The sequence below is a fragment of the Podarcis tiliguerta genome (assembly GCF_965153285.1).
Source record: "Podarcis tiliguerta genome assembly, chromosome: 16".
Taxonomy (NCBI): Eukaryota; Metazoa; Chordata; class Lepidosauria; order Squamata; family Lacertidae; genus Podarcis; species Podarcis tiliguerta.
The window spans coordinates 2,999,343-3,016,465 of record NC_139549.1 but is presented as its reverse complement, the minus strand read 5'-3'; the positions used below and the strand labels follow the sequence as shown (position 1 = coordinate 3,016,465).

General features: G+C 51.8%; 1 protein-coding gene across 3 annotated transcripts in view; it reads right to left on the bottom strand.

Moving 5' to 3' along the window:
- CELF3 (CUGBP Elav-like family member 3) overlaps positions 1 to 17,123 on the bottom strand; it is an 86,959-nt gene that overhangs the window by 11,372 nt on the left and 58,464 nt on the right. For 2 of the 3 annotated variants that reach the window (XR_014505765.1, XM_083416668.1), the window contains exons 3-11: positions 13,256 to 13,304; positions 11,424 to 11,552; positions 9,055 to 9,134; positions 6,775 to 6,918; positions 5,793 to 5,943; positions 4,172 to 4,321; positions 3,270 to 3,335; positions 2,181 to 2,291; positions 599 to 742 (exon numbers count right to left, since the gene is read on the bottom strand). Coding sequence is in view for 2 of the 3 variants with exons in the window: in XM_083416668.1 (XP_083272794.1) it covers positions 599 to 742; positions 2,181 to 2,291; positions 3,270 to 3,335; positions 4,172 to 4,321; positions 5,793 to 5,943; positions 6,775 to 6,918; positions 9,055 to 9,134; positions 11,424 to 11,552; positions 13,256 to 13,304 (1,024 nt within the window). In the remaining variant the exon portion in view is untranslated. The remainder of the gene's footprint in view (positions 1 to 598; positions 743 to 2,180; positions 2,292 to 3,269; positions 3,336 to 4,171; positions 4,322 to 5,792; positions 5,944 to 6,774; positions 6,919 to 9,054; positions 9,135 to 11,423; positions 11,553 to 13,255; positions 13,305 to 17,123) is intronic. The other variant, XM_083416669.1, reaches the window with a different exon arrangement.

Genomic DNA, 17,123 nt, shown 5'->3' with positions numbered 1-17,123 from the left:
ATGAGGGAGGTGGAGAAGGCACGCTGGGGGGATGTTTTTCTCTCTCTGCGTGCCGTGTGCGAGAAGGCCGCTGGTTTTTAGCCTCTGCGGATTGCGGCCCCCCATTGTCAGGGAACTGCCATCAGAGCTGGAGGCGGAGAGAAGGCTCCAGAGGGATGCCGGAGAGGGTCCCAGCAGGGAGAGAGACAGCCCATCCTCTGGGGAAGGAAATCAGCGTAACACCAGTGGAGAAGGGGGGCAGATGGGGGAATCGGAGAGGTGGCTCCAGGACTCCTTGCCAGAGACCAGCGGAGAGGGCACGAGTACTCCGCTGCCCACACCCTCTTTGCACAGAAGACTTCCGCGCAGGGAGAGTAGGAGGAGACTGGGCGTCAAACAGCTTTTATGCTGGAAGAGGTTCAAGAAACGCCCACTGACGGATTCTGCCAGCGACTGAGGCAGCCACGAAACTTGAGGCTGTCCAGACAGAAAGGGTTCAACCAGGTAACCTAGCCAGCAGTGGCGGCAACTTACGCACGAGCAACCCCTAGAACCATTACACCCATGATTTGGGGGGACCCTATTCTCTTCCCCCAGAACCCCGCTGGGCTATCCCTACCGAAACATTTGCTCTGATTGGTGGCCCGGTCCACAAAGACTTTGGCGGAGATGACGTTTCCGAAGGGGAGGAACATCTGCAAAATCTCAGAGTCTGTGAACTCCTGCGGCAGGTGGTAGATGAAGATGTTACAGCCCTCGGGACCTGGGAGAGGACGGCCATGTTTCGGGATAAAGGAAGGCGGGAGGGAGGGAGGAGAGAGAGAGAATTGTTTGTTGAGAACATGCTGGAATACAGAGGGAGCTGGCTGCGCAATCCACATCCCCCGTAACATTTAGATGGAAGGAGGTACAGGGTTATAAAGAGCAGGACTAGCCGCCTGAGAAACAGTTTCTATCCAAATGCGATTTTGGTTTTAAACGCATTGTAAGGAGTCTCTGGAACGCGGGTGGTGCTGTGGGTTAAACCACAGAGCCTAGGACTTGCCGATCAGAAGGTCGGTGGTTCGAATCCCCGCGACGGGGTGAGCGTCTGTGGCTCAGTACTGCTCCTGCCAACCTAGCAGTTCGAAAGCACGTCAAAGTGCAAGTAGATAAATAGGTACCACTCCAGTGGGAAGGTAAATGGCGTTTCCGTGCGCTGCTCTGGTTTGCCAGAAGCGGATTAGTCATGCTGGCCACATGAACCGGAAGCTGTACGCCGGCTCCCTCGGCCTATAGAGCAAGATGAGCGCCGCAACCCCAGAGTTGGCCACGACTGGACCTAATGGTCAGGGGTCCCTTTACCTTTACCTAAGGAGTCTCTATGGGAGTATATTGTATTTAATTACCGCATTTTTCGCTCTATAGGACGCACCTGACCATAGGATGCACCTTGTTTTAGAGGGGAAGAACAAGAAAAAATAAATTCTCCCCCTCTCTGCTCAGCACCCCTTCAGCGAAGCGGCAGGAGAAACGGAGCCCCTTCCATTTCTCCTCCTGCTTCGCTGAAGGGGCGCTGCGCAGCTCTCCCTCTCTGCTGCAGCCAGGAGAGTCTTGCTCTCCCGGCTTCAGCAAAAGGAACCCGAAGCCTTTGGAGTGCAGCGCAAGGTCCCGCTGTGCTCCAAAGGCTTCAGGCGGCTATCCCTGAAGCCTGGAGAGCGAGAGGGGTCGGTGCGCACCAACCCCTCTCGCTCTCCAGGCTTCAGTGAAAGCAACGCGAAGCCTCCAGAGCGCGGAGGGAGCGCTCCCTCTGCGCTTCAGAGGCTTCACGTTGTTATCGCTGAAGCCAAGGAGCCTGCATTCGCTCCATAGGACGCACACACATTTCCCTTTAATTTTTGGAGGGGAAAAAGTGCGTCCTATAGAGCAAAAAATACGGTATGGGATACCAAGGTTTTTAGGGGGTTAACCAGCCTGGGATAGCTGGGATAGCAGGCTTGTGGGTTTTTGAACGTCTGATGTAGATTATTTCAATTTTGTTGCTCTGTATGGGACAATGTCAATAAAGATTATTGTATCGAAAGCGAGGCATTGCCGGCACCTCAGGAGCTCCGCAGAGGAAGAGACGGACTGGATTCCAGAATGTTCCAATGGAAATAAATGTCTGCAAATCAATGGCAGCTGTGGGCTGGGTGGGAAAGGGGGCTCAGTGACCCACCTACCTTCCCGCTGCTGCTGCTGCTGCTGTTGTGGAGGCGGCTGCTGGGCGATGATGGTGGCTGGCTGTTGCGGGAAGGCCGGGCTGACCAGTCCGTAGGCGGCAGGGTAGGCGGCTGTGGGGGCAAGCGGGGCAGAGTGAAGCCTAAGCTCCTCACATTGGCCGAGCAACGGGCAGAGAGAGAGCGACAGGCCTGCGGTGTTGCCCGATCCGGGGAAGAACACATTGCAGGCACTGCCCAGGCAGAAAGGCTTAAGGTGCAGAGCAGGCACTGTGCCCTCATAGGAATGGACAGAACCACCAGCGTTCCTAATCTTCTGTATTTCTGAACCATTTTCCCGCTTGCCAGCATTTTATCCTAAGGTACACATTTTCACATGCAGCTATGCCTAACACACCCTTTTTAAAAACCAGCAATTTACCCCATCTTGGGAGTATTTCTGTATGTGGTTTTCACCAATACATGCATATACCGTATTTTCCCGTGTATAAGACTAGGTTTTTCCACTAAAAAATAACGTGAAAAATTAGGGGGGGGGCATCTTATACAGGGATCTATCTCCCCCCATTTTTAAAAATCTGAGTCCCTCAAAATAGGGGGCGTCTTATACACGGGGGCATCTTATAGATGGAAAATACAGTAATATTTTTTTTTAAAAAATGCACTTTCCTTTATTGTGCTTTTTTAATGTGTGTTTGGAGAACTGCATGGTAAAATCTGAAGCAGTGCAAACTTCGAAGGACAGCTGTGTTTCAGTTCACATCATTATTCCAAGAAGTAGGCACGAGGGAGCATCGCGCCGCCCTGTGAACCAAACTGAATTTCTCCCTCCTCTCCGGACCCTTCCCAGATCTCGCTGGACCACAAACCCCCCAGTCCCTGAGCACCACCAGCCTGTGGAGTGCCAGAGACATTCCCCAGACCCGACGGAATAGATGCGGCATTCTGGGAAAGCCAGCGAGCCAACATCCCTGGCGCCATCTTGGCCATAGAGCAGGGACCAGGTCTCTGGCGTTGCCTGGGCAACGAGGCCTTGGCAAAAGGAGATATATGGGCCCAGAATCCTATAGATTCCCATTCTCCACCCCCTACCTGTATAGTGCTGCATCCCGGCGTACGCCTGCTGCAATGGGTCCACGGGGGCTGCTGGGCTCTGTGCTGTGTCAGCGGGCAAAGAGGAAAGAGGGCACATTTATGAGACGATAATGGCCTGCTTCACACACACAAGGAAAAAAAAAATCCCCAACTCGGCATACCGGTCCTGGTTTTGTTTCCTAAGAACCAACCACATTGTGCAGCCATGGCTTGTTGCTGAATAATTGGGTGCACTCTTCCCACCTTGGATCAAATCTCTGCTTCCAGGTGCCATAAGAAAGCTGCAGAGATAGCGCAGGATAGTGCACACCCCGGAAATGATCTCTTTCAGCTTCTGCCTTCTGGGTTATAAAGACTAGGACTAGGTGTCTGAGAAACAGTTTCTACCCAAATGCAATTCTGGTTTTAAACACAGTGTAAGGTAGTCTCTAGGGACGTGGGTGGCACTGTGGGATAAACCACAGAGCTTAGGACTTGCCGATCGGAAGGTCGGCGGTTCGAATCCCCGCGACGGGGGGAGCTCCCGTTGCTCGGTCCCTGCTCCTGCCAACCTAGCAGTTCGAAAGCACGTCAAAGTGCAAGTAGATCAATAGGTACCACTCCAGTGGGAAGGTAAATGGTGTTTCCATGCGCTGCTCTGGTTCGCCAGAAGCGGCATAGTCATGCCGGCCACATGGCCCGGAAGCTGTACGCCGGCTCCCTCGGCCAGTAAAGCGAAATGAGCGCCGCAACCCCTAATATAGGATTACAGTGGTGCATTTGGGGTTGTGTGTTTGTGTGGGGGGGGCGAGATCTAGGGGGTCTCAAGGACTTGGGTGTCCAGGAAAGAAAGACCGGAAAACGGGGGAGGGGGTTTGTGTGATCGGAGGGAGACGGGGACCCCGGGAAGCCTCAGATACCTGGGTATGGGTGGACGCCATTTGTGTAAATGGCCTCGGAGGCCGGCTGCCCCGTGCTCTGCGTGGGAACGGGGCTGTAGCCGTTGACGCTGAGGGTGGCCGGGATGGCAGACACTGGCGTGGCGGCAATGGCAGGTGGCGTGCTGGTCCCTGTGGGAAGAAAGCAGCGGAAGGTTGGCGGGGCACCAAAAACCTCACCAGGCCTCCGTGGTGGAGCCGCTCCTGTCCATAAACCCCATAGCTCTGCCCTTCTTGAAGTCACACATGCGCCAAAGTTTACTCCTCTACGCAGCTCAGGCTGTCAGATCCATGTGCAAAGCCTCAGTGGGAATAAACGGTGCCAGGCTTTGCATAATACATCGTGCGTATTTTTGGCTGCTTTGCACCATCTATTCCGGCCAGAATTTCGCCGCTGCTCACCAAGTTTCAAGGGTGTCATAAGGACCGGAAGCTGGATTTGGAAAAAGAAGAAACCGGGACCCACTCATATTTTGCACTCTGGCTGAATTGCGCCCAGGTCTCTTCTCTCAGCCCCATCTTAAGATGAGCTCTGACTTCCCCCATTTGAACTTTCCTTCTTAATAGCAAGAAGGTTGAGAGTGCCTATGAGCAGGAAGTCAGGGGAACTGAATTCCCTTGCCTTAAAAAAACTAAATCCCGTTATTTTCGCTCCATAAGACACACTTTTTCCCTCCTAAAAAGTAAGGGGAAATGTGTGTGCGTCTTATGGAGCGAATGCAGGCTGCGCAGCTATCCCAGAAGCCAGAACAGCGAGAGGGAACGCTGCGCAGTTCTAGCTTCTGGCTTAGGGGCAAAGCCTCTTCACCCCACGGGGAGCCTTCATCCCACTGCCCTGAGGAGGCTTTGCAGGGCTATCCCTGGCTTTTGCCCTCTGTCCCTTCCCCCACCTCCCAGAAAAGCCCGCAAGAGCCGCGCTCCCTTTAAAGAGCCACGCGGAGCATGTGTGCAGCTCTTGGGGGCTTTTCCCCAAGGAGGGAGAAGGGCAGCCCGTCGGGTAAAAGCCTGCAAGCACCACACACACGCTCCACGCAGCTTGTGAAAGGGAGCGCTGAGCAGAGCCTGGGATGCATACAAGCTCTGCTCAGCGCTCCCTTTAAAGAATATTTTTTTTCTTGCATTCCCCCTCTAAAAACTAGGTGCGTCTTATGGTCAGGTTGTGTCTTATGGAGCGAAAAATACGGCAATTAATATTTTTTTTTGTCTGGGGGGCTGGAATGGCTATACCTGAGCCAAAAATCCACCTATATCTGTAATCGGTAAAGTTGTGGCCATTTCCAATACAGATCATTGTCTGCTTGAGTTTATTAATCACGTCTTAAATTTAGCCACTGCCCGGGGGAGTGGCACTGTGACTTGGACCGCAACAAACAAACAAACAAACAAACAAACAAACAAGGAAACAAACAAACTTCTTGGTGAATCCCCCCCACCTTTCCCCCCCAGGAAAAACCCACACATATTGGGAGTGGGAAACATCTCAGACTCCTTCCAGAAAACCCTGGTTGGTCACAGTGCCAACCGTGCGCTTGTGTGCGCCGTGAGGAAGGCTGAGCCCCCCCCCCCATTTCCTGGCTGGGCCTCCTTGGCCCCCCAACCTTACCTGAGGAGGTTGTGATGGGGGTGATGGGGGTGGCAATGAGGCCGTTGGGGTTGATGGTGGCCATCTGCTGCATCTGCACGGCGGCCATCGTCGCCATGGGGTTGAGGTAGGCGGAGTGCGTGGCAACAAGAGCTGCCTGTTGCTGCATTAGCTGAGGGCGGAAAAGCGGGCAAAGGGGGCAGGAGAGAGAGGGGTCAATAATAATAATAACAATAATAACAATTTGTTATTTATACCCCGCCCATCTGGATCTGTCCTTCCAGTGAGCACTCAGGGCTGATTTCCTTCAGAATGGAGAGGTTTGATCTTCTTGCAGTCCATGGGACTCTCCAGAGTCTCCTCCAGCACCATAATCCAAAAGCATCAATTCTTTGGTGATCAGCCTTCTTGATGGTCCAGCTCTCACTTCCATACTGGGAAACCCACAGCTTTTACTATGCGGACCTTTGTCGACAAGGTGATGTCTCTACTTTTTAAGATGCTGTCTAGGTTTGTCATTGCTTTTAAGCTTGCAAAATCTTAGAAGGGGAATGGTTGTGAGGCAGCAGGGAGTGGCTTTCACAAAAAGGAACCCACTCTTCTAAATTTACCCCTGCACATAAGGTAAGGCTCCTCCTCTTAAAAATAAAATAAAATCCCCGCATGTAGAAGATTAGCATCTCAGGGTGAATAGTTCTTGTCCTTCCTTCTTCTTGGCGTGCCAGTTATCTATAATGCAGCTTTTTCAGGGGGGTGTTAATGGAAATCCTTTCCTTTTAAAAAGCTAGCGTCTGAAGGATAAGGGCCATAGCCTAGCTTACACCCTGACATGCTAGCTTTCTAGATGCGGTGAGATGATCTTAAGGAAAAGTGTGTGCATAGGCACACATCAGCGTCCCTGTTTGTGTACTGAGCCGGGAAACGCCCCCCTCCCCAAAACACAGCCAGCATCGTCCCCCCTCCCCACAACTCCGGGCTCCTAGAGCGAAGGGGAGCCTCTTACTGCTTGGGTGTAGGCACTGTACACCCCAAACTGCAGGGCGATGGGGCTGAACATGCCCAGCTGGTTTGCCACTTGCTGCATCCGGCGGAGACCCCTCTCCTTCTCCGTGTCGGCAAATTTCACCACGAGGCTGGACGAGGCGCCCTGGAAGGAAGAGGGAGAGATTGAGGGCTCCAAACAGAGCAACTTTGCTGAAGTTCGGGCAGACTTTCCCAAGCTGGCGCCCTCCAGAGAGACAGTGTGGTGCAATGGTTAGCGTGCTGGGTTACAACCTGGGAGATAACAGGTTAATAATAATAATAATTTATTATTTCTACCCCGCCCATCTGGCTAGGCTTCCCCAGCCACTCTGGGTGGCTTCCAACAGAATATTGAAATACAATAATCTATTAAACATTAAAAGCTTCCCTAAACAGGGTTGCCTTCAGATGTCTTCTAAAAGTCTGGTAGTTGTTGTTCTCTTTGACGTCTGGTGGGAGGGTGTTCCACAGGGCGGGTGCCACCACCAAGAAGGCCCCGAGATATCCCCACTCAGACACGGGCCAGTCACTCTCTCCCACCCTATCCTACACCACAAGGTTGTGAGATGTGTGGTTACAGGGAACCAGGCAGAGGGCCTTCTCGGTGTTGGCACCTGCCCTGTGGAATGCCCTCCCACCAGATGTCAAGGAAATAAACAACTATTTTACTTTTAAAAGACAAATGATGGCAAGACAAACTGTTTAGGGAAGTTTTTAATGTCTGATGCTGTATTGTTTTTAATATTCAGTTGGAAGTGGCCCAGAGTGTCTGGGGAAACCCAGCCAGATGAGCGGGGTATAAATAATAAATTATTATTATTATTATTAAGGGTCAGTGGAATGCCAATACTGATGACACTTGAAGACACCTATTTAGATAAACGTTTTTTCCTGATCTCCTGTCTTCAACCCCCAAATTCTTCTTTTAACCGTTATGCTCTGGTTAATGGGATTTGCTCATGGCATACTTTAATCTCAGGTGTTTTAATATACAGTCATATCTTGGAGTTGAACGGAATCCATTCCGGAAGTCCATTCGACTTCCAAAATGTTTGAAAATCAAATTGTGGCTTCTGATTGGCTGCAGGAAGCTCCTTCAGCCTATCGGAAGCCACAGAAGCCCCGTCGGACGTTCGGCTTCTAAAAGAACATTCAAAACCCAGAACATTCACTTCCGGGTCGCGATCGTTCGGGAGCCAAAACGTTCGAAAACTAGGCTGTTCGACTTCCAAGGTACGACTGTGGTTGTTTTGCTACATCTTGTCAGACAACAGCTCATGTCAGCCCCTTAGGCAGGATAGTCAACCACCAGGGATGATTGAAGTCATGTTAACTTGGGGGAACATCGAGTGTTTCCTCAAAAATGCATATTATTAGGGGAAAGTGTCAGCTATATGTATACGTTAATGAAAGTAACATTAAAAATGCATTATCGTTAGGGAAATTTGCTTGCAGATATGGGTGCACAGGGGGGAATTGTGTACAAAGATTTGTACATTAAAGACAAAACGAAGATTTTTTTTTAAAAAAAATATAAACTGGTGCAGAAATGCGGAGAATTGAAGTTAAGATTGGAAAAATTAGAAACGGAGAAGAACCCAAAAGGATTGATTTGTGCCCTATTTGCCGCCCCTCGATCACTGCCATCTTAAGTCGTGCGTGAATGCATAGCATCAGAGGCTAGCTTGAAAAGTTGGCAACCCCCTGATTTAAACAGCTATTTAATTCACAAATCAAATTGCCGGAACTCTTTTCTGCAGCCTCGGCAAATCTTTTTTTTAAAAAAAGTTGACAAATCTTTTGGACTACAGTGGTACCTCGGGTTAAGTACTTAATTCGTTCCGGAGGTCCGTACTTAGCCTGAAACTGTTCTTAACCTGAAGCACCATTTTAGCTAACGGGGCCTCCTGCTGCCGCCGCCGCGCGATTTCTGTTCTCATCCTGAAGCAAAGTTCTTAACCTGAAGCACTATTTCTGGGTTAGCGGAGTCTGTAACCTGAAGCGTATGTAACCCGAGGTACCACTGTACTCTTTTGGGAAAGCGGAACAGAGGACGATTGTCCACTAGGAGGTAGCAGAGCCTGTGGAAGATTTCTTCCCTCTCCCTCCTCGCTCGCTTACTGAAGGCGGAGCCTCAAAATGAAAGGACTTAATGGAAGGCAGAAGGGATTTAGCAAGACAACCTTCTCCTCCTCCTCTGCCCCCCCCACAGCCCCTGGCTCTCCCTGCCCCCCAGCAAGGCAGAAGCTGTGGGTCTCACCGGTAACGTGCGGCTTCCGTGCAATGTATTGATGGCCGCTTGTGCTTCTGCGTGCGTCTGGAACTTCACAAAGGCGCAGCCTGGCAGAGGGGAGAGAAAGGGAAAGATTTGGAGACGAAACAGGATGAGCTTGGCCGCTGGATCAGGCCTGCGCCCTGTACTCACAGTGGCCAATCTGATGCATCACTAGGAAGCTGTCAGATGCTGGTGGTGGTTGCTCGTGAGTAACCAGGCAGGACTCCGACCTGGCTTTTACAGGTTTTATCGTGCAAACTATTTACAGTGCAGATCTACAAAGTTCATGTCCGTCTCAGTCACTTGCAGAATCCGGGAGTGGCCCCTTCCGGCTTCTCCCCCAAAATAAGAACTTCAGCACCCCAAGCCTCCTCCTCCCCTCCTTGCGTTTCACCCGTCTGCGCAAGCTGGGCGACGGAAGTGGCGTGCGTCCCTCCTGGCCGGCCTGGCTAGGTGAGGCGCTGGGGCTCTCAGCATCACCCTCAAGCCCTTTCCTTCTAGCCCGGCCAGGTGAGGCCCTGGTGCTCTCAGCATCATCCTCAAGCCCTTTCCCTCCAGCCTGGCCAGGTGAGGCCCTGGGGCTCTCAGCATCATCCTCAAGCCCTTTCCTTCCAGCCTGGCCAGGTGAGGCCCTGGTGCTCTCAGCATCATCCTCAAGCCCTTTCCTTCCAGCCTGGCCAGGTGAGGCGCTGGGGCTCTCAGCATCATCCTCAAGCCCTTTCCTTCCAGCCTGGCCAGGTGAGGCCCTGGGGCTCTCAGCATCATCCTTGAGCCCTCTCCTCTCTTGGCTGGCCCCTTCCCTCTCTTCTCTGGAGGTGTGGCTTTTCCCACTGCTGGAAGAGGAACTGCTCCTCAGGCCTTCCAAGGCTCTCTGTATCCCAACGGCCCCCCTGCCTCCCTCCCCTGTTCTGATGGCAGTCCCCCGACAGAAGCCCACAAGCAGGAGACTGACCACAGGAGCCCTCTGCTCTCCTGTGGTTTCCAGTGACTGGTGTTCGGAAGCACCGCTGACTCTGACCGCAGAGGCATCTCCTCCACGAATTGGTCAAATTCTCTTCTAAAGCTGCCCGACTCGCTGGCCATCGCTACATTTTGTCACGGTAGCCATTCGCCAGCCACCCCCTCCCCACCAAGGCGCCCTTGTCTTTCCCGGGTTGTGCTCAGGATGGCAAAACCAACTGTGTGTGTTTCGAGCTGTGCCTAGCTCCGATTGGCTGGGACCTGTGCCGTCACGAACCCAGCTCACCCGTTTTAAACCTCTGAAAGGCGGGCAGCCCATGGAGCTGGGGGCGTGAAGGAGGACACGCTGAAACAGGGTCCGATTGGCTGTTTGGTATGTCTGTCGCCTGCCTTCTAGATGCAGGAGGGAGCCAGAGCCAGGGCTGTCTTAAGCATAGCCGGCGCCGTGGTGCAAAGCTCCCTCTGGCCACCCCCACCCCTCCGTTTCCCAAAGTTTTTTTTAGGGAGGACAGCACTGCCAGCGGGGCTGGAGGAGGCAGGCAGCGGCTGGAGGTCAGCTCCTCCGGCGGGGAAGAGCCAGAGGCTGGACATGGCACCTCCCAGCTCAGCTGGATGCTGCGTGCCATGGTGGCCACGGCAGGCAGAGGCTCCGGGCGCAGTGCTGCTTTGGCGCGGCATGGCGGGCAAGGGCGGCGAGCTGATGATGGGAGGTGCCGCCTCCAGCCTCCGCCTCTTCCCTGGCACCCTTCAGAACTTGGCGCCCTGGTGCCCCGTGCCACTAGCCTCTATGAGTAAGACGGCCCTGGACAGAGACACCTGTCTGATGATCAATGCTCTGTAAGGACGTAAGATCAGGCCAACGTTAGCTCGTTGTGCCTCATCGCTTTTTAAAACAGGCCTGCATGAATCAGGCCCAGCGCACCCATGGGGCAAGGGGGAGCAGCTGCCTTGGGTGGAAGGAACCCCCAAGGCAGCACCAGATGGGCACTCTTCCACCTCTGGCACTGGCAGAGAAGCGGTGCCAACTTTAGTGCCAATTCCCGGAGAGAACTCATGAGATCTGGGCGAGATCTCGCTGGAAATCACTAGTGATCTGCCGCTGGTTTCTCCAGCGGTGGAAGTGGCAAAGTGAGGTGGCACTTCCTGTCTGGCATCTATCAGGCGGCAAAAAGGGATGCGCCCACTCTGAGCATGCGTGCAAAATGTTCTTACGTCACAGGGGGCCCTTAGTCACATCCCAGAGCAGCAACTCTCTCCAGATGTTGTTGGACTACAACTCCCATCCCTACCCATTGGCCAAGCTGGTGCTGATGGAAGTTATAGTTCAGGGGCACCTGCTCAGGGGCAACCTTCCGATGGCAGCGGTGGGCGGCCGCCCCCCCTTTCCCACTCACCTTTGCTGGTGCCGTCGGGACCCCGCAGTACCGTGCACTCGTCGATGTTCCCGAACGGCTCGAACATTTTCCGGACGTCCTCGTCTGTCTGCTGCTTACCCAACATTCCCACAAAGAGCTTCCTGTCTTCTGGAAGGAGGAGAAAGGAGGTTGCTCAGATAATGGCCGTCCTGGGGGAGCCCAGCCTGTGCCATAAACTTGCCCCCCTCTGTTCAGAAAGCTGGCATGAGTTTTTATTTGTTTCCGGTCTATTTTAACTTTTCGGATGCCTTGTTGCTGTTTCTCTTAGTGGCGATTACGTCTTTTAGGGTTGTTTTTTTGACAATCAAGTGGTATATAAATTCCACAAAATAAAAAATATACCGTATTTTTCGCTCTATAGGACGCACCCGACCATAGGACGCACCTTGTTTTAGAGGGGGAGAACAAGGAAAAAAATTCTCCCCCTCTCTGCTCAGCACCCCTTCAGCGAAGCGGCAGGAGAAACGGAGCCCCTTCCATTTCTTCTCCTGCTTTGCTGAAGGGGCGCAGCACAGCTCTCCCTCTCTGCTGAAGCCGGGAGCGTCTTGCTTTCCTGGCTTCAGCGAAAGCAACCCGAAGCCTTCGGAGCACCGCGGGACCTCCCGCTGCGCTCCGGAGGCTTCAGGTTCCTTTTGCTGAAGCCAGGAGAGTCTATCCCTGAAGCCTGGAGAGCGAGAGGGGTCGGTGCGCACCGACCCCTCTCGTTCTCCAGGCTTCAGCGAAAGCAACACAAAGCCTCCGGAGCGTGGAGGGAGTGCTCCCTCTGTGCTTCGGAGGCTTCACGTTGCTTTTGCTGAAGCCAAGGAGCCTGCATTCTTGCCATAGGACGCACACACATTTCCCCTTAATTTTTGGAGGGGAAAAAGTGCGTCCTATAGAGCGAAAAATACGGTACATACACACACATCCCCCCCCCCGGGAAAAAACCTGGGGGGATTGCACGGAAAAACAATGGAAGAATAACAACAAGAAGAATAAAATTTCCTCTTGCGTGCCCACGTAATATGGATTCGTTAAGCACGATGGGAAAGTCCATACCAGTCACTGTGACGATAAGAAGGGGTTAACATTGGACCTGTGATATTGGGAATAAACAACAGAGAAAAGGCAGGAACAAAAATAAAAGACTTTCTGTGGACCAGCCAGAACATGGGAATCTTCAAAAAATTAATTAATTCAGAATGTATAAATGGCACATATATTTATTTTTAATTTGGATATGATGTGGCAAGATTAATGAACAAATTAATAAAAAATTATTTTTTAAAAAAGGGGGGAAACTCCTGGAAAAGTGTGTGTGTGGGGGGGTGAAACTTATTAGCTCTCCACCACCTTCGCCAAAACGGACCCCTCCAGAAGCGTTGAACTACGACTCCCAGCTGGCTGGCGCTGATGAGAGTTGTAGTCCGAAACATCCGGGGGATGGGGTTTCAGGGTGGAGAAGGCTGTACAGTCATACCTCTTGATACGTTTTTTTCAGGTTGCGTCCCGCAGCGACCCAGAAGTACCGGAAAGGGTTACTTCCGGGTTTCGCCACTTGCGCATGCGCAGAGGCGCAAAATGACGTCACGCGCATGTGCAGAAGCGGCGGATTGCGACTTGAGCAGACGTGCCACTGCAGGTTGCATTCCTTTCAGGTTGCGAACAGGGCTCTGGAACGGATACCGTTTGCAACCAGAGGTAGCATGGTATTATTAAGGGAATCAAAACTGTCCAGAAATTGGAGGCCAGCTTCTCAGAAGACACCAGGTGAGCAGGCAAGCTGCTCTCTGAACCGCCCAGCACCCCAGAACCCCAGAGGGAGAATCTACCTCCTCTGCTTTCGCTGTCCGCTGGCTTCACCTGGATCGGTCGGTTCATCTGGAACGAGAAGGAGACAGAGGCTGTGGATCCAGACCCAGAGGTGTGAGGTGGGGCAAAGGCCAACATCATCATCATCATTTATTATTTATACCCTGCCCATCTGGCTGGGTTTCCCCAGCCACTCTGGGAGGCTTCCAACCAAATATCAAAAACAATACAGCGTTAGACATTAAAAACTTAGCTAAACAGGGTCTTTTAAAAATAAAATAGTTGTTTATTGTCTTGACATCTGGTGGGAGGGTGTTCCACAGGGCAGGCACCACCACCAAGAAGGCCCTCTGCCTGGTTCCCTGTAACCTCACTTCTCACAGGGAGGGAACCGCCAGAAGGCCCTCGGCGATGGACCTCAGTGTCCGGGCTGGATGATGGGGGTGGAGACGCTCCTTCGGGGATACTGGACCGAAGACATTTAGGGCTTTAAAGGTCAACACCAACACTTTGAATTGTGCTCAGAAACGTACTGGGAGCCAGTGTAGGTCTTTCAAGACCGGTGTTATGTGGTCTTGGCGGCCACTCCGAGTCACCAGTCTAGCTGCCGCATTCTGGATTAATTGCAGTTTCCGGGTCACCTTCAAAGGTAGCCCCACGTAGAGCACATTGCAGTAGTCCAAGCGGGAGATAACCAGGGCATGCATCACTCTGGCGAGACAGTCTGTGGGCAGGTAGGGTCTCATCCTGCGTACCAGATGGAGCTGGTAGACAGCTGCCCTGGACGCAGAATTGACCTGCGCCTCCATGGACAGCTGTGAGTCCAAAATCACTCACAGGCTGCACACCTGGTCCTTCAGGGGCACAGTGACCCCATTCAGGACCAGGGAGTCCTCCACACCCGCCCGCCCCCTGCCCCCCCAAAACAGTACTTCTGTCTTGTCAGGATTCAACCTCAATCTGTTAGCCGCCATCCGTCCTCCAACCTCCTCCAGGCACTCACACAGGACCTTGATAGACTACAACTCCCATCCTCTCCCCTGAGTGTTTGCCATCCTGGCTAAAGCGATGATGAGAGCTGGCAACATCTGCACATGTCCCCCTCCTGCCTGCTTCCCACATCTGGGGCTAGAAATTAGGAAATGCAATCATGGGGACAGGTGCAACTCCAGTTTCTTAGAAGCACAGCATTTTAAAACCATTGCTGTTTCATTCCACTTTTGTATCGCTCCTTTCCTGCAAGGAGTTCAAGGGGGCATTCATCACCCCCCCAAAAAAATCTCCCCACATAGCTGTCAAGCGTCCCTTATTTGGCGGGACAGTCCCTTATCCCAGCGCCATGTCCCGCTGCTGTCCCTTATTGATGATGTCCCTTAAATAAGCTACTGAAGGTAATGGGGCCCTTTCTATGTCCAGCTGTCCTTTGTCAACAACAAATTGTTGCTTTTGTGTGTGTGTTGAATATATGCTATATGGTAATTTATGGACCTAATAGGTATCTAAAGCCATTTGCACGCAACAAAATATGTATTTTATCAAAGTAATTGTTAATCCCTTATTTTGGCTGCTGATCCCTTATTTTCGAGGCTGCTGGTCCCTTATTTTCAAATCTGCAATTTGACAGCTATCTCTCCCCATTGCATCCTTGCGACAACCTTGCAAGATAGCTTTAGGCTAAGAGCCCGGGGTCACACTCGCAGACCTTCGCCATGCCATTTTTAAATAGCCAGGGAGTTCTGGGAACTGCAGTTTGCGATGGGTGCCAAGAGACCCCTCCATAGAGTTACAATTTCCCCACAGTTCCCCCGGAAGAGGGGCTGGTTGCTAAACCACTCTGGGAATTGTAGTTCCTCCGGTAGGGGAATAGAGGGTCTCCTAACAACTCTCAGCGCCTTGAAACTACAGTTCCCGGGATTCTCCCATGGCCGTTTTAAGATTATATAACCGTGCTTTAATGGCAGATGAAGATGACGGGCTATATGGAACTTGCCGGGAGACTGACTGGGAGACTCCAAGACCAGAGAGAAGAGACGGTGGAAGAAGACTGGAAGAGGTTTAAGGAATATTTGAAAAAAAATGTTAATATTTAAATCGTTGAATAGCTTTGGAAGTGGATATGGCCGTAGGGTTAGAAGTAGAAGATAGCGTGTTTTAAAACAGTATTATTTGCAAGTGATAAAATGTGAAGTTATTTTAAGTGTGATAAAAAAAAGATGGTTAGAAACTATGATATATGTAAACTGCTAAAGATGAAGTAAGATGAAAATCAGATAGGGGGGACTTGGGGAAGCCCACTTATATTAGAAAAATAAGGTTATGACAAGAATTGGTGTGTATTTTGTGTGTGTGTGTGTGTTCTTTATTTGTGTTATAAAATGAATTTTTTTTTTGGGGGGGGGGGAGATTATATAACCATGCTTTTAAAGGTGCGATGTCGACCTTTGGGTGAGGATCAGAAGCCTGGCACCCCCAGATCCTAGCCCCAAGAACCCCAAATGCCGCAGCACATGGACACCTTATATGTGCTATGGGTCGTATAAAGAAATACCGTATTTTTTGCTCTATAAGACGCACCAGACCACAAGACGCACCTAGTTTTTGGAGGAGGAAAACAAGAAAAAAGATATTCTGAATCTCAGAAGCCAGAACAGCAAGAGGGATCGCTGCGCAGTGAAAGCAGCAATCCCTCTTCCTGTTCTGGCTTCTGGGGTAGCTGCGCAGCCTGCATTCGCTCCATAAGACGCACACACATTTCCCCTTACTTTTTTAGGAGGAAAAAAGTGAGTCTTATAGAGCAAAAAATATGGTAAAAAGATGCGCGGCTCTCTCTCCCCCCCTCGCACAACGACCCTGCGGGGTAGATTTGGCTGGAAGAGATTGTCCAAGGTCGAGTAAGGATTTGAGACCCGGTCTCCCAGGTTTTAGCCTGACACTCTAACCACTATGCCACACTGCCTCTTGTTTTACAAAGGGAATTGCACACACACAAAGCCCCAGGCAGCCTCGGGAGGGTTAAGTCCCTGATGGAGAGCACTCTCCCCAGCCTTCGGGATTAGAAAGAGCTAGATTATCCCAGCAGGCAGCTGGGGCCTTTTTTCTGTAAAAGCAGTTGTAATCACATTAAAGGAAAGCAGGCCTTGCGGAGGCGGACGAGGCCCTGGAAAGGCCCAGGAACAGGGAAAGAAGAGAGAGAGAAAGGGAGATTTCGCTGGCAAGGGCTTGTCTGCAAGGCTCCATCTTGCCTCCCTGAAGCTGCTGCTGTGGTGGCAAGCTCACCATCAATCTAGTGGGTCATTGAGCTCAGTATACCCCACTCTGACCGGCAGCTGCTGTCCAGGGTTTCAGACTCAAGAGCCATTCCCGGACCTAATGGGAGATGCCTAGGACCTTCTGCGCGCAAACTGGGTGCCCTGCCACTGAGCCGCAGGCCTTCAAAATCAAAGGTTCTAGTCCCCATGGATCCGAAAAAGGAAGGCCTTAGATAGCAACACGGGAAGAGACATTTGACAGAGCCACCTTGCTCAATATGGCCTGCACTGGCTGGCAACAGCTCTTCAGGGGGGTTGAACCTGAGACCTTCTGCATTCAAAGCAGGTGTTCTATTAGTGGCATAGCGGGGCATTGTGAAGTGCAGAAGGAGGGCAACATGGCAGCCCTTGTATCAAACAAAGTGCAAGGAGGTTGAATGTTCAAGCTACCGGCATGAAGCAGGAACCCCAGCAAAGAAAAGAAAAGACGTAGCTAGCCTCTGTTTACCGTATTTTTTGCTCTATAGGACGCACCAGACCACAAGACGCACCTAGTTTTTAGAGGGGGAAATCAAGAAGAAAAATATTATCCCCCCCCCAGCCCCAGAGCTTCTCGGGGCTGCCAGGGGAAGCCGGGTCC